This window comes from Bombus huntii, chromosome 16 (assembly GCF_024542735.1).
Source record: "Bombus huntii isolate Logan2020A chromosome 16, iyBomHunt1.1, whole genome shotgun sequence".
Lineage (NCBI taxonomy): Eukaryota > Metazoa > Arthropoda > Insecta > Hymenoptera > Apidae > Bombus > Bombus huntii.
This window is the reverse complement of record NC_066253.1, coordinates 2804361-2826543: the sequence shown is the minus strand read 5'-3', so window position 1 is coordinate 2826543 and position 22183 is coordinate 2804361. Positions and strand designations below refer to the sequence as shown.

General features: G+C 33.8%; 3 protein-coding genes and 1 long non-coding RNA gene across 10 annotated transcripts; 2 read left to right on the top strand and 2 right to left on the bottom strand.

Annotated features, from left to right (window-relative positions):
- The first annotated feature begins 588 nt into the window (after positions 1-588).
- LOC126874517 (beta-ureidopropionase) lies at positions 589-3554 on the top strand. Of its 2 annotated transcripts, none has more exons than XM_050636705.1 (5): positions 589-904; positions 1797-2047; positions 2438-2826; positions 2924-3241; positions 3322-3554. In XM_050636705.1, the coding sequence occupies exons 1-5, from the start codon at positions 798-800 to the stop codon at positions 3430-3432; spliced, it is 1176 nt and encodes a 391-aa protein (XP_050492662.1). In that variant the 5' UTR covers positions 589-797; the 3' UTR covers positions 3433-3554. The 2 variants fall into 2 exon arrangements, with proteins under 2 accessions (XP_050492662.1, XP_050492663.1); XM_050636706.1 differs by lacking the exon at positions 589-904 and adding an exon at positions 959-1171.
- On the bottom strand, positions 3465-7996 carry LOC126874487 (bromodomain-containing protein homolog). The gene is made up of 8 exons (XM_050636637.1): positions 7490-7996; positions 6796-7078; positions 5884-6727; positions 5506-5805; positions 5254-5428; positions 4752-5170; positions 4065-4439; positions 3465-3960 (listed from the first exon to the last, which is right to left on the bottom strand). Exons 1-8 carry the CDS (start codon positions 7607-7609, stop codon positions 3780-3782), a joined length of 2697 nt encoding a protein of 898 aa, XP_050492594.1. The 5' UTR covers positions 7610-7996; the 3' UTR covers positions 3465-3779.
- Positions 7997-8915: 919 nt separating this feature from the next.
- On the top strand, positions 8916-22095 carry LOC126874534 (AN1-type zinc finger protein 5). Of its 5 annotated transcripts, none has more exons than XM_050636750.1 (6): positions 8916-9265; positions 15666-16118; positions 16997-17018; positions 17169-17270; positions 17400-17686; positions 18524-18669. In XM_050636750.1, the coding sequence occupies exons 2-6, from the start codon at positions 15682-15684 to the stop codon at positions 18525-18527; spliced, it is 852 nt and encodes a 283-aa protein (XP_050492707.1). In that variant the 5' UTR covers positions 8916-9265; positions 15666-15681; the 3' UTR covers positions 18528-18669. The 5 variants fall into 5 exon arrangements, with proteins under 5 accessions (XP_050492707.1, XP_050492710.1, XP_050492708.1 ...); XM_050636753.1 differs by lacking the exons at positions 15666-16118; positions 16997-17018 and adding exons at positions 19372-19543; positions 19619-22095 and having other exon boundaries at positions 8952-9265; positions 18524-18993; XM_050636751.1 differs by lacking the exons at positions 15666-16118; positions 16997-17018 and adding exons at positions 19372-19543; positions 19619-22095 and having other exon boundaries at positions 8952-9265; positions 17169-17317; positions 18524-18993.
- LOC126874579 (uncharacterized) lies at positions 16499-17184 on the bottom strand. 2 transcript variants are annotated; one of them, XR_007692881.1, is made up of 2 exons: positions 17041-17184; positions 16499-16957 (listed from the first exon to the last, which is right to left on the bottom strand). It is a non-coding gene; the product is annotated as an uncharacterized LOC126874579 (long non-coding RNA). The 2 variants fall into 2 exon arrangements; XR_007692882.1 differs by having other exon boundaries at positions 16499-16971; positions 17041-17170.
- Positions 22096-22183: the final 88 nt, after the last annotated feature.

The window sequence follows — 22183 nt, the reverse complement described above, 5'->3', positions numbered from 1 at the left end:
TAACTTTAATGGAAAATTTTTGGCTCGTTTATACAATTTTTCATTTTCTTATTTTACAGATACGGGAACATCTCGTTGAAAATGGAATTCTAAAGATTGGAACAAGTAACAATGTAATTATTTTTAGAAATATTTTCTACAAAAGTTCTACGTTTTTATACAGATCATGAAATTATGAAGTTATGGGGTTTATATAATGACTACATTTTTTATTCGAAATAAATAGGAGCTATATCAATATTTAAACAAAATTAAAAATAAGAATAAAAATTATGAAAATTTGTTAAAAAATAACTAAAAACACGATATCTTGAGTCTTCGATTTTCAGTGTTTATTTTCAAAATAGAAATTGTATGATAGAAAATAAAACGTATCTATAAATAAATGATCTACGTTGATTCTTTACTTATAATTATAAATGAATAAATACCTATCAACAAAACTGAAAATGATTAATTATTAATTATTATTATAGAGATTAGCCCCTGGAAAAAAATGTTATATTTAATCAAACACAGTAATACGAAGTCAATGAAAACAGTAAGGTCATCTGTTCCTTTCAACCAGGTACGATAGAGTTTCGAAAAAATTTATGGCTGGTATGATAATTAATTAAGCTAGTGAAAAAGCATTCATTGATAAAGATTAACGAGTATGTTAACACATGTTTGCACATATCATCGATATATATCACGCGTTAACTCTGCGTCCTCTCACAATCGTCTGGAGTCAGTGACGGAGCACAGTTACAAGCAGAATCGAGTAACAACGACGTTTGAGAATTTCTCACAGCAAAATGAGTAATTCAAAGTTTGATCAAACTCTCGAAGAGATTTTGGAGGCACATCTACCAGAGAAGGAGCTGGCTGAAGTTAAGCGCCTTTTATATGGCCGCGAGTTGCAGTAAGATTTATTCCTATTTATATACTTAACACATTGACTGCCACGGTGGTCATCGGTGACCACTGTTACTAAATTTTGTAGGGTTATTAAAATAAAATAAACTTTATGGACTAAAAAATATTTAACAATGTGAATTACTTAGATAAAACTGTCAGAGGAAAAGTGCGCAGATGTAACATTTTGCAAAAATTCAATGTTATAGTGTAATATGTTTCAATCTATTGCGCCTCCACGGCAAAATACAGAAACCGCGCGTGGCAGTCAACGGTATCAATCTTCAATTTGTTCTTTTTTCTTAACAGATGTTTTTGAACTGAATTTTAATATACGAAAATAGCTTTTGATACTCTCCAAACGTTTTGAGTACGTTGTATCCGATGTCAATGTATCTTAGAATAATTTGGTGTGAAATATTTTTAGATTTCACGCGATTTTGCGCGAATAAAGAAATTGGCCTTTTGCGCATAGATGTTTCATGTACTGGATAAATTTTGGCGCTGGCTAGATTTGGTGGAAAACTGAACTGTACACAGGGTGTCTCATCAGAAATATCTTTGTTATTTCTTATCGTTATATTTATTTTAGATTTATGGAGTTCGACCAGTGTGACTTTTGAATGACTCATATTCTTATCCTACATTATGTATTTCAAACTTAAGAAAATGATAAAATTAATATTTTTAATAAGAAAGATTATATACCTATATATTTATAATTATATTGAAAATAAGAATATATAATTATATTATTCTATATTCTTGACATTTTTGTATGTAGAAGCATCTAGTTATTAGTACATTCTGTATATGATTCCTTCTATATTTAGATAACAGTTACAGTTTACCATAGTATCATGTTATTAGTAACTAATTTTCTTTCTAATGTATTGAAGGTCGCTAAATCTTCCTCAATGGAACGGAAGTGAAGATCTCGACATCCAAGGATACATTGTGGGCGGCAGTGTGACGGAGCAATTGCGTCCTCCACGTCTCGTCCGAGTTGGTTTGATTCAGCATTCCATAGTGCTACCAACGACAGAACCTTTGCAGAAACAAAGAAACGCTCTGCATATGAAAATCCAAAAATATGTCGACTACGCTGCAGCCTGCGGTGTGAACATACTCTGCCTCCAAGAGGCTTGGGGTATGTCTGAAAATCTATATAGTGCTTAAAAAAATACATATCAATGGAATTCATGTATATTAAAAAATCATGTACTACTTGTCTTAAAAGCTACGAACTTGGAATTTTGCGGACTGAGAGTGTTATCATTCTAGCTATTCAAATATTTGCTTGTTTTGATGATAATCTTGCATACACTTCTATATTTCCAAATAAGATTATATAATACTAATCTTAATGTAATTCTACAAGATTAGATAAGAATAGGGGAACCTTCTTCAAAGAACTTCCATTCTTTCCAAAAAAAATTACAGTTTATAATCATCTTATTCGAAATAATTGTCCATTCTTTTCATTGTTTATTTTAGAAACCATTTATCTAAAACGGAAACCTATTCATTTATGTTACAGCTATGCCATTTGCCTTCTGCACCAGAGAGAAATATCCCTGGTGTGAACTGGCTGAAGATGCTGAGAATGGATCAACCATAATATTCATGAGTGAACTTGCTCAACGGCATGGAATGGTTATCATTTCTCCAATTCTTGAGAGAGACTCTGCAAATGGCGACACTCTGTGGAACACTTCTGTAATAATTAATAATGATGGAAAGGTGATTGGAAAGGTGAGGAAGAATCATATTCCTCGCGTAGGAGATTTCAACGAGTCTACTTATTACATGGAAGGAAATACAGGACATCCTGTCTTCGAAACATGTTTTGGACGTATAGCTGTTAACATTTGTTATGGTAGACATCATCCCCAGAACTGGATGATGTACGGATTGCATGGTGCTGAGGTAAAATTTATCTTTAATCATATATTTTTTACGAATATCACAAATCATTTATATTGATAAAATTTCTAAAAATTTATTATAAAATATCTGTTCCTAGATTGTGTTCAACCCATCAGCAACAACCAGCCATACATCTGAACCATTATGGTCCATCGAAGCGAGATGTGCAGCCATAGCAAACAGTTACTACACCTGTGCTATTAATCGCGTTGGAACTGAAATGTTCCCCAATGAATTTACGTCTGGCGATGGAGCTCCTGCGCACCATGATTTTGGTCACTTTTATGGGTCCAGCTACATCACTGCTCCTGATGGAACTAGAACACCAGGCTTAAGTCGTTGTAAAGATGGTCTTCTCGTCTCTGAACTAGACCTAAACTTGTGTCGTCAGATGAAAGATTTTTGGTGTTTGAGAGTAAGCTAAAACCTTAGATATTCGTGATCTTCTGTTTTTCTTTTATGACTCTTACTCTTCCTATGTTTTTTTCTTTCTAGATGACACAAAGATTGGACTTGTACGCCAAAGAACTGAACGAGTATGTGGAAAAAAACTTGAAACCACAACAGAAAAATGTGAAACAGCAGGAAAAAGACAACAAAAATTAATAAGTGAAACATAAAATGCTGCAAGTCGCAGATGCTTATTTTTACAAATTTCTTATTTTTACTGATTATATGTATAAATCAAAAAGAGATTATAAAAAAATATATATGTATCTAGACAAATAGGCAATCTTGCCTTCAATCAGGCAAGATTTTATACAAACAATGTTTTTTTTTTATTTCATCTCAGTCATTGTTTAAAAATATAAATAGAATTCTGGAAAAGGTATGACTTAAAGATAAGTTACCATAAGTTACACATGTATGTTAAAATTCTTTTTACATACTTACAAATTCTTAAAAAGAACTACCTTATAGTTATAAATAATATCTTATCAGAATTCACGAGATTAACTGACCGAACCGGCATTCAACGTTGTGTTGTGCGTTTGTTTACGGTAATGGAGCGCCTCCTGATACGCTTTCTTCACGGCTTTTCTATCCGCAGGTTTTCGAGACTCGATTAATTTTGCTTCATCTAGTTCTTGAGACACTCCGAGCTTCTCCAACTTTTCCCCTGGTAACCATTGCCTGCAATGATTATATATAATTACATATATACACAAAATAACCAAATCGATAGGACAACAGGAAAACAAAGAATATAATTGCACTCTATAGAGAAATAAAATTACCATGTTCTTTTGGTATCAAAGAAGAGAACGAGAAATACTGGTTCTTTGTAATTGACGGCGAGTGCTAATACATCATCAGGCGGTGCTGGTATTGGTACACCTTTATGCACGGTGCCTCTGGGTGTATTAGGATCTATTATAAGAGCCGGATACCAGGGATATCCGCGACACTTGGCCCATACAAGTTGGAGAGCCTCCAGACCATTGCTCACTGCACCTTGCTTGCTTTCCAGCTCTTTTTTTGCTTCATTCGCTTCTTGCTGCCTCTGTTTTTCTTCTTCTAAATCAGGAGTAGTGGACCTGCTCGTTGAACAACTGCTGCAACTCGAAGATTGACTTTCACCTTCTCCCACGTCGCTATCCATTGTTCTACTTCTGCAAACATTAATTTCATATTGTACATCGATATTGTACTCAATATTTTATTGAAATACAAACGTATAATGGTTAATTCTGTTTTTCTCTTTATTTTTCCACGCTTCTATTTCTTCAGATATCCTTTTTTTTTTTTTTTTTCAGAATACCTTATGCATCAAATGTGTGGAATACACAAGCGGTAATAATATTATATTAAATACTAGAACCAAATATTCAAAAGCAGTCTATATTTGATTAATATTTACTGAAATATAACACTCATTTCATATGGATCCGAGAACAGTAAAGTTAAAAGGGAACAATGTGCACCTGTACTCTTTAAAACTGTCACTCTGTTTCTTCTTATCATCCTCCAAGACGAACATTTGATTACTTCTACTGGCTCTCGCTCTTGCTTTGCGAGTGAAGAGAACTGCTGTTCTTCTATTAACTCCTCCTCCTCCTATTTCTTTCTCTCCGGATTGTAACTCAGTTTCTCCACGACTTCTGTTAGCACGGTCTCTTTTTCTAGATTTGGATGCTGTCTGCTCGTTTTCATTTACAGGGTCCAATTCAGGATATTCTTTGCGAGCTTGATCTATGAGAGCGCCGCCTTGTTCCTTCATTTTTATTCCAGCTCGATAAAACATGGTATCTTTACGGTTGTAGGCCAAGCAGTTACTGACCATCAGATTAAAATCTGCTTCAAAAGCTCCAATTGTGTCGTATTCTTGTCTTTCTATTTTGATCTAGTAAAATAATGATTATAATTTGTATATGTAACATGTAACATGAGTTTTTTCTTTAAATAATTTGAAATAAGATGAATTACCTGCATGGTAGAAAAATCCATAGGATGAGATACAATTTCCAAATAATCTGGGACTTCTTTAGTGTTTACTGGTTGTCCAAACACGTCGTTTACATCTTTCATTTTGATTGCTTCTAGTAAGGAGCATAGAATACTTTCCAGTGGACATAATTCGAACCACAAACATTTTTCTTTTCTACAGAATAAAATGAAATGTTTGAATATTTATTATATAGCTCTTGATAATTGAGTTTCTTTTCAGTGAAATCTTACACTTTGAATAGTTCTTTCTTCAACTTCTCACGTTTTCGTACTAATTCACAAAGTAATCGGGCTCGCTCGAGATCCTGACGTAAACATTGCCAATACTTTAATTGACGATACAATTCACCACGTAATTCACTATCTGGTGGGGGTGAAGAATTCTCTCCAAGTGGTGGTGGTCTGGATTGAGGATGTGAACTCTGAAGTCTCCTAAGAAGAGGAACACCATTTCTGTATTGGCGTTTCAGAGTCCAGTATGCTATAAGACGCTGTATCAGTTGGCTTCGTTTAGGCAACCCTTCAGCTAAGCTAATTAACATCATAAATCATTAAAAAAGTTCTTTATATACTTTGGCTCATGTGTTAAAACAATTTTATGTTTTTTACCTAGCAATTTCCTTAATACGTTCTGGTGGTATGGTTGGAATAGAAATAACTGGAGCAGAAGAACTCTTCTTATTCGCAATTGCCCTTCTTCTAGCATCAGCAGGATTGGTGGAAGGTTGATAATCAGATGGTGTATGAGCTTCACAATAAGCAGTTTTTTGAACTAACATTGGTTCCCCATTTGCAGGTTGCACTGTCCTCATACGCATACATAAACCAGCTTGTTGCGCACATGTTACATGAAATGCAGCATAACAGTTACTTTTGTGGCACTGAATACAAGCACCAGATCCTCTACGTTTGCATACACAGCATGTAAGTCTCCAACGTGCAGCAGGTATACTTTCTATACTATCAATAGGCTCCAGAAACACTGTATTAGCGAATCTTACTTCCGGTATCCACAAAGCACATACAACATGAGCCCACGTAGCTGGGCGGTCAGTTTGTTTAAAAGCACCACCCCTATTTGGGCACAAAACACAATCAACTGCTCGTGAAGGACTTTGCAAACATCTTCTGCACAACCACTGTCCTTCAGGAATATATGGTACACCATAACAATCCTGATGAACAGCTAGATTGCACATGTCACAAAATAGTATGGCATTACTGTTCTGACACTCTCCATCCATGCAAATACAGCAGACTGCATCTTCATCAGCTGCAACTCCTCCACCACCATTACTTTGTTGTTGAAAGTATGATTCTTTCTCCAATCTGTCCATCAATAATTCAAATGTATCAGGCTCCAAAGGTGGACTGAGTCCCGAAGCTAATCGCCTTTCATTTACTGTAGACAACCACGCAGTATCTTCTTCATCTAAATCATACTCTACTTCTCCTGCAAAAGAGGAACATATTTAAGTGAATTGTCACTTGAAAAGTATAAGTATATTTGAAATGAATTACCATCAAGTTCTTCCCCACTGCGTTCCATAAATCTGATATATGAATTTGGAAGTGGTTCTGCTTCACCTAGCTGTTGTTCATACCCATCAATCTCTTTTACCATAGCTACAGGTAAATTGCTAAGAATATTCTTTTCTTCCTTGTCTTTGTCTAACGGTATAGCATGACCTTTCTGAATCGTATTTTTCTCATCAGAACTATTCCCTTCCAAGGAAATAATAGGTACTGAATCAGTAATTCCAATTTTGAATGTTTTATTTGTATCTTCACCAATAGGATTCACCTTAAAAGTAAATAATGTTACAAAATTATTTAATTCCTAGTGAAAATATTTATGAATTAATTTAAGTTCAGTATATAATCTATTACAAAATAAATATACAGCAATAAGTAACATAAATAAAAATATATTGTAATGCAATACAAATGAAAAGAGATACTATTTTACAGTTCATGTGTACTTTTAAAAGTTTCTACGATATTAATTAACAGACTACGGATGTTTATGCAATTTTATATTTTTATGAACGTGGCTAAAGAAATTTACTTTAGATATTTTATATGCTTTTATACGTTATTTGCATTATGTAGATTTTTGGAATCTCAAATTTCTCAAAAATGGATGAATATGTACAGTCTATGAATTCATAACTTTCACGCAATTCTTTCGCATTCACCGGAACAATTTACATACCAAAACAAATTTCGATGTTTCTTGGGTGCTGAGCGTTTCGTTGTTCGCGGGGCTAGTACTATCGTTACTAACACCGATTCTACTTCTGCCTTTTTTTTTGTTCGACTGTGGAGTGTTCATCTTCTTTCACGATCTCGCGCAGTGTATTGTAAACGATAATTAACGTGGTTATATTATTCGCACTTTCGGTTTAAAATCCTTCTCTTACATATGTTTTCTGTTTTTCAGAGCATTTCTGCTATGAATTCGCTCCGGTATCGTATACTAAAACTGCATGGACTAATGCATCCCTCATAAAGGTCCGAGATATAGTTATTGCATTAACTTGCATTTGAGGGGAAAAAGAAACGCTCCCAAACGTTTGAACAGGTAATCTAACCAATTTGAGCGGCAAACGTAATGTGCACTGACTTGTTAATGCAATGAAAGTACTTTGCATCGCGTGCTAATCATAAAGCACCGTTTTCAAAAATACAGGTGATTAAACTCGTAGATTTCCTTTCCTTCTTATAAAATATAGATTTATTTCCATACATATATATTTCAATTAATTAATTAAATTAAGCTTAAACTTGGTAATTTACAGTAGATTTAATGTCCGTGATCTATGACACTGCTGACAGTAATGAAAACTCACCATTATGAACAAATAATTCGAGCATGCAACATAACCTCGCAACTAAGAAATGGAAAATTATTTTCCTTCACTAATTTTTATTGTAAAAGAATGATACTAATTTATGAAGCTTTTCGTATTGTTCTTTTAACACGGAAAAATGTAATAACTTTATTTAATCAGGATATATGACGAATTATAAATTTAATTTGATATGAATCTCGTGTTATATGGGACCCAAAACGCAAGTTTTCTTTAATATAACAAAAAAATATAATTTTTTTGATGGACGAGCAAAAGAGTATAAGTCAGAATTATAAGCGTTTATGATAGATAGATAGATAAATAGATAGATAGATTTTTTATTGCTTCACTTATGGAATTATAAGCCGTTTACTATATATTACATCTTACCATATTTTATCTCTTAGAAAAGTATGCAATTTATATACTATATGTATAACACAATAAGATACAAAATATATAATAATAATATATAATATACAATATATACAATATTATACAACACAAAACTTCATATAGTGCAATAATATGATAAAATAATACAAGAGCGCTTTAGTACAATAAATTATACAAAATAAGATATATACGAGTACGTGTAGAGAAGTACTTATAATATTCATAGAGTATATAAGCGTATTTATCCTCTTTTGACGAAAATTTGAGTTAAATTTTTTTCCCCGCCCACCAGATATGTAATGTAAAGACGGCTTCCAATGCGCGACGCGCGAATGAGGCCACCTGGCGGCAAAAGAAGCACTTATAAAACAGAACTCAACTCGGCCGCCGATTTGAGTTTGTCGACTCTGGTTCTGACTATTTAGTGTACAGATTGGGGGAGGGTAAGAGATCTAACTTTACACCAGTCATTGGCAGTATTTGTTCCCGTGCCCGCAGCTTTGGTTCGTCTATCGTCGTAGTCGAAAGTTTGGTGTAAGGACTAGTTTACTAGATAACCGATATTTGTGTTTTGTGAGAGTGCGGCCGCGCTGAGTATCAATTTGGGGACTAACTGGATTCGCAACCGAGGGGACCTAATGCTCCGCTGAGAATTATGTCGGATACTGATGCGGGATTACGATCGGTCACACGTCAAGTCAGCTGACATATTGCGCCCTGCTACACCGCAACAGCTCTTGGTAAGTGTCGCAATCGCGCTACTTGGTCATCAACGCCGACTATTTTTATCAAATCCCCTTGAAATACGTCCGTATAACCATACGTTTCATTTAACGCTAACGTTTCTTCCTTTTTTTTTTCATAATAACCAGTTGGTGAGATCTAGCCTGATTTTGGTTTGTCCCATTCCCTCTCGCTTTTGTACCCTTCTCTTGATCCCCCTGTCTCTCTGGCGTTTCTCTTAATAAAAAGATGTCTGACGCGATGTGGAATACGTGTATTGTATGGGACAAAGGAAACGACGCAATTGCTTACTAAGTGCGTACTTCTCAAGGATAGGAGCCATGTCTCTAATGTCCGTTCCGTTTCTTCGTGCTCTTTGACTGCGTGCTTGCGTGCGTACATGCATGCGTGTGGCCGTGTGTCTGCACGACGGCAGCGCCGATACGATTCAAGCGCAAATCCACACTTATGCATTTATTCTCCTTCTGTTCTCCTCCTCTGGATGTTCATACCCCTTTTCGTGCACCCACATCCGCACTGGTCTTAAATCCCCTCTTTAGCCCTTCATGCGTTCCTTGGAAACTAGTGATCCTCGTTCTATTCTATTCTTTCTTAGTTAATTTAGTTACACAATATTCTAGGGATCAGTACAAATGTCCTACAAATCGAATTTTCAAATAGGTTTTTTAATAACTTTAAGCCTGACATTTATTCTTAGACAATTTCTTATAGGTTATAAGTTCAGACATTGTTTTGAGGTTATGACCCCCTTCTCCTGTATGAAACGCCTGAAATTCGTTAGAATAGTGTGATTGAGTTTTTTGTAGCTCTTATCCGTCAATGGTCGTCGAAATTATCCGAAAACTTTCATCATGCGTGTTCGTTATATGAAGTTTAGGCTTATTTCCATAACTTGTCGCTATCTCGAGGAATTGTTGAGCAACCTTAGCTGTGTTCTTTAGATGTATCTCGTATTTGCAATAGTTTGATATGATATATTCAATATCTTGGTACGCAGAATAGTGATCGTAGTCATAAATCGTAATTCTCGTGTAAGAAAGAATCTGTAGATAGCATTGACGAGGTTATAAAATCGAGCGTCCACGATAGGCAATGGCAGCGATGAGGAGTGAGGACAAAAAGTGTACGATTTCATCGGTTGCTAATTCTCTTCGAATTTTCAAGCTATAGCGACCGCGTTATTCGCTAACGATCTGAAATTAACGTACTGTAATCCTGAGTCCTTTTGTGTGATAATTTACCAACTAATCATGTTAGTGAATTGACATGTTTACAAATTGTAGATTATTTTTATGAATTTTATTTATACATTTTTACGTGGAATTAGATAATGAAAAACCTTTTTCATGATAATTTATCAGCGTGTTACAAGTTTTAGCTTCGAAACTCTATTTTTTCAAATTTATAATTTTCTCAGACAAATGGGTAATCAGGTGACATGTGAGTCTCATAATTTCCTTTTATTATAAAAAATTGTATTATCAATTTTGTTGTAGATTAGAATTTTCATTTTTGTAGTTTTACGTGGAATAGGATAATGGAAGGTTCTTTTTCACAATGAGTTAGCAACATGTGACAAGTTTTAGGTTAGAATCTTTATTTTCACAATTTTATAATTTTATCAATCAAAAAAGTTAATCAGATGACTCGTGGGTTAAAAAATTTTCCTTTCTTTTAAAAAATTATCGATTTTATTACAGGATAAAAACTTACAATTCTAAAGATAATATAAGGTAAAATAAGTAAATCAATTTTATTTTGCTACTATTATGCAAGAGAATTTGACAGTGACTCGTGACTTATAAAATTTTACCAACAATATTGGTTGAATGATGCAAGAAGTTCCTGACCTCAATAAAACCAAGTTTTGTTAGGTATATCGAGTAGTACGATTGAAGTGATTAGCAGGTTGATGCTGTGTGTCGGTGTAGATTAACCTCACCCGAGCCACACCTCGCTTTCTTCCGCTACATGACTGATACCGTAAAATGGCTGCATGTAGATTTACAAGCAGAATAATATCGCGTGTGATAATGCCTTCGAGGAATTTCACTGTCGATTGTCGGTAAGTGTGCGCGTAAGCGCGCGCGCCAATCAGATCTTCATGGATCCATCAACTACTAGAAATTTTTTTCCTCAATGAATTTTCATGTTAATGAATTACAAAGATGTTCTTTTTTCGTAAAACTCCGTTTTCAACGGAAGATGAGTCAGTCATTTATCGTTCTCAACCTCAACGGATGCGATTCAAATCATCGTCGACCATATACATACGTCGTACTTTGGAAGATATTCATACCACGTGTCATTGGACTGTACAGTCGAATTTCGTAAGAACAATGAGAGAAGAGTATAGGCGACTGACAACTAAAATAAAGTTGCAAGCACAATTTTAGATCGTCTTTATTCATCTCCTCCCTTTGTTGTATATTGCAAGATTAAAATTTTTGCGCATATTTTTTGGCGCTATTCAAATGACATTTTGATAAAACAATTTTTTGTAATTTTTTGCATTAGATTTTTTGAAAACGCTATATTTGACAAATTAAGAAACTTACATATGAGAAATCAACACAAATCGCATACAGATTGGTATATATTTGTATTTGTCTTATAGTTATTTATAATAATTAGAGTATACATATATAAAATTAAAAATACTACTTTATTATATTTATTACTTAAATGTTACTAGAAAAGAAACTATACGTATACATATATTTTTCTTTTTGGTTAATATTTGTTAGATTTAAGTTCCGTTTCAAATTTTCTAATTTCTGTTTCACTATCAATTCCAATCGTTTTCTCAAGACAAAAGTCAAGATCAGATACAAAATTCATACCTCATATAAAACTTTATGTCTATATTTGGAAATCAACGAGAAATTACTCAATTCGTCTTATTTTTTTAATATGCAAAAATCAATTAAATTTAATACAATATTCTATTCAAAGTCGGTATAATTGTAATCGATTGTAATTCTTAGTACATAAAATTGCGCAACTTCGTATCAAAAAAATTTTCTATGCATATATTATGTAAATATATTTATTCAATTAGAATTGTTAAACAACCGTGCCCATGCAAACGAATGGAAACTAAATCTTTGTGTAAATCAGCGATTTGTTTTTGAGCGACTCATGATTAGTAATTTTCATTGTATTAGCTTCTGAGCGACGCAAACGTATTTGTGCCAAACAAAAGTGAACCCTAGATAAGTAAAACGGACAACAGAAACACGTTATCAAGAAATGTGTCATATATGTATTTAATACTAGGACGACCGCAGTAGTCACCATAAACAACTCATCATTTTTCATAGAAATTTTATTGATTTACAATAGTACGTGTAGTCCATGAGTCACTTCCCCATTAAAAAATTGTGTAACTTTTTTATTACATATTTCTAAATCTTTGTTTCAGGTCTTTAAATTTTGTTTTTTTTTTTTTTTTTTTTTTTTTTTTTTTTTTTTGAAATTTATAGTAGAAAAGAGCACAACGGACCAACGAGTAAAAATAATAGAAATTTATTTTCGAAATTAAGGCTCCATTATTCTAACATTATTTTCACCTCAACATTTCAGGTTTTGGAGCACTAAAAACCCAAGAATTGTTCATTAACGTAAATTGCATAATTAATTGTAATTCCAGATTACAATTTGGTATGACGTTATGTCACAAAGAGTAGTCAAGCTTTACTTTTTTCTTCCTTTTTTTATGAGGATTTATACTCCTTGCTCTGTTGTAAATTTTTCCATTATAAATTCCAAAAGAAAAAAAAAGGAAAAGAACTAGAAATCTGAAGCAAAAAGGTAAAAATATATAATAAAAAAATGTTATACAACTTTTAAATGAGAACCTGACTTGTGGATCACGCTATATATTACTAGAAAATTTAAATGATTTGTTGTGAAGCGTATAAAAAGAGATATTATATTGTTTTTCTATTGTATATTTTTTCGTATATCGTCATTTTTTGCACAAAATTGTATATTTTAGTCATCTACACCTCTAATTTTTAAATCAGAGACGAGTGTAATTTTTGGGGCAAATCGCCATGTAAAATTCGCGCGCGTTTCTCCGTAACGAACTAGTTAGTTACTTTCCGTTCGAAAGTGTTTCTATTCCTATTGGTCGTGTAAACTATAAACGAAACTTTCATTAAAAACGGCGTCTTTAATTGGCTGTACTGAGTGTTACTGTCATTGTCGGCGCGATAAATGTCATGTCGAAACTCTAGACCGGAAATAGTGTTTTATGTCGATGACGATATAAATAACGATCGAACAAATTTTGTAACTTTGTTGCTTAAAGCGAATTACATACATGAAATAATTATGCAAATTTGTTGTTTTTTAAAAAACAATCGTCATAATGACTTTAGAAAATGTTAATTTTTGTAGTGATCATTAGTCATAACTTATGTAAATGTATAAATCAATTTTGAAAAATTAGGTATATTACACTAAAAGCATATTCAAGCATATCTTAGGTTATTTTTTATCATATCGCATACTAAATATTTCGTTTATATTTAAAAAAATAATATTTAATAATCCTAACCTAATGTTATACATATTATTGCACTTACTGATTAAAGATGTCATGACATATTGCAAATGTAATTTTTGTCTTTATCTGCTCAGTTTTCCGTAGTATTGAAATAGTTTAGAAATCATTCTTATTGATAATATCGCCAGAGAAAATTAGAAATATTGGAACTAGAATATTCCGGCATATTTTTATATCATTTTTTATCATGTTGCATACGGAAATGAAATGTTTCGTTTACATTTGTCACAGACGTGTATTCGATTTAGTTGCAAGAGAAATAATAGTTGATAACCCTAACCTAATGTCATACATGTCACTGCACTTGTTACTTTTTTATCTGTTCATTTTTCCGTAGTATTAGGATAGTTCGAAAATCATTGATATTTAGACATTTCTAGCATATAGGAATGGTGACAGTAAAAATGCTATTTATTCATATTGCAACAACTTCTAATTTTTGCATCACAAGATTTTATTGTTAATTTCGATATACAGTTATATGCTTATTATACGATTGCAACTAAAGGCATTAATATTAGAGCCCAGTAACGTTTCAGAATTCAGAAATTTATTTTATACTCACCATTACATCTAAATGCGACAAAAATTATTTTTTCCGATATATTTGATGATCTATGTTAACGATTCTTAACATAGATTTCAATTTATGTATTTATCGAGTGTAAGTTACCGACCGTCGGTAAATTTTGAAATATTCAAATAATTTCGAACGTAAGGAAGTTAATTATCTGAAATAAAGCAAAGTCATGTATCGAGGTTATCATATGCAATGAGACGCGAAAATAAAATTCATTAGCGTCCAAAGATAGAATAGGAAATTCTTTCTGATTCATATTTTCTTCTCCGTGACACTTCCTAACACGTGTTTTACGTTTGATTTGGCTTTCAATTACTGCACTGACGTCATTGATTCCGAAAAACTAACGGATTTAAATCACGTTCATTGCCTTAATCCTTTCACAATGATAAATTTTCATTAAAAGACGGATAAATTATACCAATTATCGATTACTGCATGTTTTTCTTTAGTAATAAGCTTTCAATTACTGTGGTGATGTCATGGTGTTCGAAGAAGTAGCGTATTCAAATACCGTTCATTTCTTGTTCCAACTCTTTCACTATGGTGGATTTTCGTCCAGATACAGACGAATTACATTAATTATTAGTTATCAAATATTTTTTACTCGAAATATACGTGATATTTCTAGATTCTGTTTTAAAGCTGGTTGAGCAACAGGTCGAATACTTTGTGTCAAAATATATGACACCGACATCTTTTCTTCGATTATTAATTTGATTGATATTTTAATTTTATAATTAAAATATATAATGTTGAAGTAAATTTCTGTTGTTTTTATAATATATAAAAGAAAGCTTTTTTTATGTAGTGAAAGTGAAAACGCCAGAGATATATGTACATATAATTACTTTAAAGGAATTTACTAAAGCTATCAGAATGGTCAAACTAACTAATTCATAATTTTTTACATATTTTTTATATTATGCATTTCTTCACGTATATATCTTTCATTTGGATTTCTTTGCTGCAAATCTTATATCTTAATTACAGTTTAATTATATCTTTGTTATAATTTTAATGTTAAATTTAATGAATAATTGTTTATCACAGTACTTTATTAAGCTGTAGAAATAATGAAAAAATTAATTTAAACGAATTTCTACGAATCGAAGGTGAAGTATCTTTGAAGTTATACGAACTAAGAGAACGGAAAAAAAATTCTATCCTAGCCTTTCATTTCGCATCTGTCGGCATACATCAGACAATATATATGTAGTTTTGATTTTATTGTATTACATAGGTATCATCGAGAGATCATGCCGCGACATCTACAAATTCATTCGAGAAATACAGTACAACACATCATCATACATCTCGTAATCAAGAATACTATCGCAATACTTCCCAAAAATTACATGTTAATTATCCATCTACGAGAAATCATGATCATTGTTAAGTCTGATTCGACGGAAAGAAAAACTTACAAAAGGTTAGAAAACCTATCGCAGAAAGAACGATCGCGTGAGTGCGCATGCGCAAAGCAGGGAAAAAGACCGACTGAGTCGTGCGATATGTATTCGAGAAAGAAAGAGAGAAAGAGCGACGAAAATAAGTGGCGGAAATTCAAGTATTCTCTAACTAAAGAGTCTAGTAAATCTTCAAACATACTGTTTATGTTATTTTTTATATGTATACGCAGTATAAAAGAAGGGCAAGAAAAAATTCAATGGAACATTCCTCTTTTCATGAGATGGTAGGTAAAAGCATAAACGTAAGAAATGTAGAAGGTGCCTAATGAAGAAAAGATATTTATTTTTAATAGATAGAAAAGGAAGGAAAGACCTCGTTATTTATCTATAGACTGCGAATCTTTATGCATTTATGAAAAATTCGAAAATACAAAAATGCACACAATGCACATAGATAATCAAAATAAAGTTTTTATGATATTTAGTAGATGAAGCACATTTCTATTTAAATTTCATTCTTTTAGATAAAGATATAAAGATGAATATAAAAATCTATAGTCTATTTATTTACATTTCTTTTTCAATAAAACCCATTTTCTCAGCACGAAATTCGCAATTCATATTTCTTCCAAACTACACATGTTGAAAGAAAGACACATTCTACTTTTGGAGGTAAATTATTTATTTACAGAAGTAAATGATAATCTATGCTGTACAATTTATGTTGTACGAGAACCGTTATATCTATACTGAATAAACCCGCTACAAAACCGTAATAAATGAGACCTGAGTAAATTACGCTTTATCCATCTTCTATGTTAATATTACAAAGAGAAAAGTACGTAGGTATGTATGTGTTCCGAGATAATCTCAGAAACCATTCAACCGATTTGGGTAATTCTTTTACCGTTGAAAAGTACATTTCCTCCAAATGAATACAAGCTATATTTTATTACGCTTACTCCTCAGGGAATCGAACAGTGAGCATAAATACGACCCAAGCTGCAGTTTCATTTCCACCATAGGGTTGTGCCTTGCTCGACCGACAGTTGACAGTTACTTCCTATAAATATTTCTCGACTGCTATTTACTATATTGATTTCTATTGCAAATGACAGTGAATCTAGAAGTGTGAAGCTAAATTCATATCAGTTCTTTCCAGTTCTATGCAGACAAAGTCGCGGGTAATAACTAGTAACATCTAACCTTATCGTGGGCAAGTGTGCGCAGCCTGTCGTTGGTTGTACGTCCGCCCAGAGGCCGTACGTCCAAACGATCGCCATCATGAAAACATTCGGCTCGTCGTTATCGTTGTTTCTCCTCCATCCTTGCAGGTTCCTCGGATTGAAGTAATATCGAGCGCGAAGTTGCACGCACAAAGAGCGAGAAAGAGAGACGGAGAAAAGGAAAGAAAGGAAGCGAGACAGAGCTATTTGGTAATATTTCGTTTTAGCTTTGGCGGTGAGAGAGAAAGAGCTATTTGGTAATATTTCGTTTTAACTTTGGCGATGAGAGAGAAAAAGAAAGGAAGCGAGATAGAGCTATTTGGTAATATTTCGTTTTAGCTTTGGCGGAGAGAGAGGCCTCCTAAGAGACAAAGCCAACGCGCGCATCGCGAGAGAGTGGCCAAAGCGAGAATTGCGCCGCCGAGATTTATCAAGCAGAGGCTCAGAAGGGAAGAGAGCCTTCTCGACCGACGGTCGACCCAATCGGTCGTGGTAAACTGCTACACGTCGTCTAACGTGTCTCTTAAACACACGACAAGGATAGACAAGGGGAGCCCACTTAAATGCCTCGAACGAATTCTTACTCCATGTTGTGCGTTGGTTGCGACACGACTGCGTGTTGGAAAGTGAGTAATATCACGTTTCCCCCCGATCACGCCTTTATACGATTTTATTGCGTTGAACACGAAAAATCGGATAAAAGGGGTTATGACAAATTTGAAAATTTCCCAACCCCTTTGTAATTATTGTGTTCTTCTTCCTTTTAACTCCCGTTTTTTTCTTCGCTTTTCCTCGTCATCGACAATTGTTTGCTTCTCGTTGTCCGATTTCTTGGTTTTATTTGCCCTTGGAGGAATTACATACACATTCTCTCTCCCTCTCTCTTTCTTTCGTGAGCACTGAAACTGTTCTACACGAGGGAACGGCCCTTGTCTCAAGATATCGTTATTGCTGCTGCTGCTGACGACTTCTCTCTATTCTATGTATAGACTCCTCGTTGTGTACGCGCGTGTGTGCAAGTGAAAATTCGACATGAAAAATCAAGCGTCTGGTTTCTTTGAGACAGTACGGATGTAGTCGACGGTATTTCCTATATAATGCGTCTATTATGGTGCAATGATTGTTCCGTTTTCTTGTCCTTTTAAACCTGAATTGAGACCCATCGCGTTTGACACTTTTTTTAAATTAAATAATTTCTAGTGATTTGTATTCCATTTGAGGACAGGTTACCTGTACAAGAGTTTCCTAAAATGTTTGTGCTTTGTCATTGACAGATAAAGGTTGCAGTGATAATTATTTTGTACACTTGTATTGTACTCTTTGTCTTATTTCATTCTGTGTAACAGATTTATTCTTTTAAAGTTTATTGTTTAGTTTTAGAGTTCTTTCTTTTTTACTGATTTTAAACTATAGATTGTATCGTGACAAACAAAGAGATGTTAAAGAAGGCTGCATTTTGGTAGGTGAATGTATGGTGACACGCGGTCGTGAAGGAGCAACTGGAGAGCGAGCTGTGGCAAAAGAAGCTTAATTATCTCCCATTTAGTTGACTGCAACTTGCTCGATATTGTTTCGAGTGATTGCATATAGGATAAAACTAAGGACTTTGTTCAATCATTGAGGTTTTATTGGGATAAACAAAAAAAAAATGGAACGAGAATCTAATCCCATGCAAGCTCTGTGCCGCAGCGGCTGTGGATTTTATGGCTCCCCAGCCACAGATGGCCTTTGTTCTCTTTGTTACAAAGAAAACCTAAAAAAGAAGCAGCAACCTCCTGTGTCAGCTGCCACTGTACCAACATCACAGGCCGTCTCTGGTAACGCTGGCACGTTGCAAGGCGGTTTTGGTAGTCCTGCAGCTACAGGAACTACAGCCCAACCTACCATTCCTACCATACCTCAATCAACGACAGATCTGCCCAGCTCCAAAGAAGTAAGTTTTATTCAAATTGTATTTATGTGTATTTAAACTTTCATAAAACTAGTTTATTATCTTCAATTAGAACAATGTAGATTAGAAAAGGAGAATTAAGGTTTATTACCTAATTTTAATTGTCATAAATAGACTGTGCATATTTATTTATTTATAAGTATGCAGAAAGGTGCAAAGATGTGCACAAAAATTATGTAAAATATCGAAAGTGAAGTACATATTATTACATTTACAAAATTCAATTCTTTATCTATTTCTATAAAAGTATAAACTTGCATAAAGATCCCCAGTCTATTTATAAAATTCTATGGAAAAATGATAGAAGGAAATTATTCAGCAGTTGTAAATTAATAACTCTTTATTTCTATTATGCTTTAGATAAATAGGGAAGATCAAGAAAATGAAGTAGGTGTAAGCAGTGGAGCAGTAGGAGAAGGATCTGTGAGTAGTGGAGATGCAGACGACTGCTTCGATGGCAAAGAGACTGACAAAGAATCTAAGAAGAAGAAAAATCGTTGCGTCGTGTGTCGCAAAAAAGTTGGTTTGACGGGTAAGTTAACGACAATTAGAAGACATTCTTGATTCATTTTGGACAATTTACGATTCGATTTGTCTCTCTTAACAGGATTCGAATGCCGTTGTGGAGGACTGTTCTGCTCTGTGCATCGATACAGTGACAAGCACGATTGCAAGTTCGATTACAGAGAAATGGGCGCTCAAGAAATTCGGCGCAACAATCCAGTTGTTGTTGGTGAAAAAGTGCAAAAAATTTGAACTATTTAGTGCGTAGATCGTTGGGAAAATGGTTATATAACTATATAAACAAAGCAGAATATAAAACAAAAAAAACGGAGAAAAAATGAGATAAATTATCTGGCAGCTGATTGCACGTCGAGGGGCGAGACGGGTGAATGCGAGGATCGTGAACGAAAGGTAGCAGGGAATTAGTATGAAAGAGAGAGAATGAGGGAGAGAAAGAAAATTGTAGTAAATGTGTTACAACGAGTAAGAGTGAAAGTTGCGAGCTTATTGTGCCGGTAGAGAGGAAGAAAAATACGAGAGAGAATGGAAAATTTAAAAGGAATACAAAAATTGGTTTGTACACAATATGCAAATATAATATATAGAAACGCCGAAAAAAGATATATAGACGAAATTTTCCGAAGGAAGAATGAAAAAAACACAAATAAGAAAGACTAACGCGAAAAGTAAAAAGGAGAAACAAACAAAGAAACAAATTAGAGTGCGTGCCACGTGTACGAGTGCTTCGAGAAAATTTTTGGATGCTAGTGCCATGTCAGATTGTCATCTTAAGCCAGAGTTCTAATCGAAAATATTTTTGGTTCTAACTGCTGCGCGCTGTCAGCTTATTACTACTATTTACCTCTATTATTATCTACGGCTTATTATTATTTTATCTTATGTTTATTAATTTACTTAAAAAAAAAAGAAAATGCAAAATTCGCGTACGGAAGTGTTTGTTTTTTTCTTTTTTTTTCTTTTTTCTTTTTTAGATATTAAACTTTAGAGAGAAAAAAGAACACGAATTCTTGGTGCGATCTTGGTCGGTTTTGTTCCGAGACGTCTCATCGGGGATCCGGGTTTTTGAATTGTGAACGAGAGAGGGGAAGGGAGAGCGAGCGAGCGAGTGAGCAAGAAAGAGTGAACAAAAAGCAAATTTTATATGTATATAATCTATATTTCTGTTTCGTTCGTAATATCCAAAAAATAAAAAAAAGGGAATGTTGCTTAGGTAGTGGCTGACGTTGATGGGTGATCACAATCCTAGGTTAACAATTAGTCTAATAATTATTAAGTATATTAGTCTATTGATTCATAAATAATGCAATGAAGTATAAGTAGTACTGTGTGTTTATGTCCAATTTCACGTGAATATAACCAAGCATTATTCCTTATTAAATATGTTTCAAACTATATTGCAAATCAATTATTTACGCCATGCGTTAATAAATATCTTCGCTGAAAAGAGAAGAAGAAAAAAGAACAAAATGGCGAGCTCTGTAATGATTCTTCGTCTGATTCCCCAAATGATAATATTTCGAGATTAGGAAAAAAAATTAGGTTGTGTCACGTGACTCGTCCAGTCGGTTTTCTCGTTTCTCTTTGTGTCTTCTAAATAAGATTTCTAGTATGTATATTGGTGCTAAAATACACTTTGTACGATGAAACGTTTAAAGGCCAGCCAGACATAAATAAAAAAAAAAAAAGGAAAAATAATAACGAACGAGAGGCCCCTCGACGAAGGGACGACTATCGGCCCTGTTGTACTCGATCGATGAAAGAAACAAAAATTTCTCCGTCTGACTTTAACCATTTTCTTCCGTGTTGCAATACTTTTTAACGAAATGAAGAAGAAATCTTAAAAAAATGGAAGAAAAAACACGAAAGAAACGTACGTTTCAGTTCTTTTGTTCAGCGTGTCTCTTGATTCTTAGACTAGGTCGTAGCTGAGAAAGAGAGAAAAAAGAAGTTGCTGTAGGTGTTGAGTTTTATGTCGCTTCTACAAACAAAAAAAACTGAAAAACAAAAACTGTTGCACGAAGCAATTTGTTGTAAAAAAAGAATAAAAATAAAAAAAAAAGAAAAGGAACAAGGAGAATAAAAATTTGTCCTTGTTGCTTCGTGAGTTTTCCAAAAACAGAAAGAGTTGCTTTTCCCGCGTATCGTTGTCTTCTTTCGAGCGTGCGAAAAAAGATTCGATAGTCGTCACACTGGGTCTTTTGCGATTTTAAAGATAGCTAAATTGGGAGAAAGGAAGAAATTGAGTGAGAGTGAGAGCGAGAGTGAGAATGTAAAGGGAGAGCAAGAGAGTAAGACGAAAAAACACCACACTGTGTATCGTACCATCATGTTTTTTTTGCTCTGTCTTTAAGAATAATTGCGTTTCGTTGTTTTTCTTTTTTTTTCTTTCTAATAGATTGTTGATCCTTCGTTCTTTTTAAGGTTTTGCGTGATAGCCAATCTAGCGATAAAAAAAAAGCTATTGAAACGAAAAAGTCGTCTTTATGAGAATACAAAGAAAGAAGAAAAGTCCTTGTATTGATACGTTAAATAGAATAAAGTGAATCGTTCTTAATTTCAGTGCCACGTTATGGATGATCCTTATTTTATAATATAGTCGATACAATTCTGTATGTACTTCTTGCAAAACGAGAGGAAGCTAAGAGAG

What these genes read in the sequence shown, in the direction of transcription:
- LOC126874517 (XM_050636705.1), top strand. Translation starts at nt 798, where the DNA reads ATGAGTAATTCAAAGTTTGATCAAACTCTCGAAGAGATTTTGGAGGCA. An exon ending in ACGGATTGCATGGTGCTGAG is followed by an intron (nt 2,827 to 2,923) that starts GTAAAATTTATC and finishes ATCTGTTCCTAG; the next exon opens with ATTGTGTTCAACCCATCAGC. An exon ending in AAGATTTTTGGTGTTTGAGA is followed by an intron (nt 3,242 to 3,321) that starts GTAAGCTAAAAC and finishes TTTTCTTTCTAG; the next exon opens with ATGACACAAAGATTGGACTT.
- LOC126874487 (XM_050636637.1), bottom strand. Translation starts at nt 7,609, where the DNA reads ATGAACACTCCACAGTCGAACAAAAAAAAAGGCAGAAGTAGAATCGGT. An exon ending in AAACATCGAAATTTGTTTTG is followed by an intron (nt 7,079 to 7,489) that starts GTATGTAAATTG and finishes TTTACTTTTAAG; the next exon opens with GTGAATCCTATTGGTGAAGA. An exon ending in TGGATTTTTCTACCATGCAG is followed by an intron (nt 5,171 to 5,253) that starts GTAATTCATCTT and finishes TTATTTTACTAG; the next exon opens with ATCAAAATAGAAAGACAAGA.
- LOC126874534 (XM_050636750.1), top strand. Translation starts at nt 15,682, where the DNA reads ATGCCGCGACATCTACAAATTCATTCGAGAAATACAGTACAACACATC. An exon ending in CTATGCAGACAAAGTCGCGG is followed by an intron (nt 17,019 to 17,168) that starts GTAATAACTAGT and finishes CCATCCTTGCAG; the next exon opens with GTTCCTCGGATTGAAGTAAT. An exon ending in AAGCGAGACAGAGCTATTTG is followed by an intron (nt 17,271 to 17,399) that starts GTAATATTTCGT and finishes ATTTCGTTTTAG; the next exon opens with CTTTGGCGGAGAGAGAGGCC.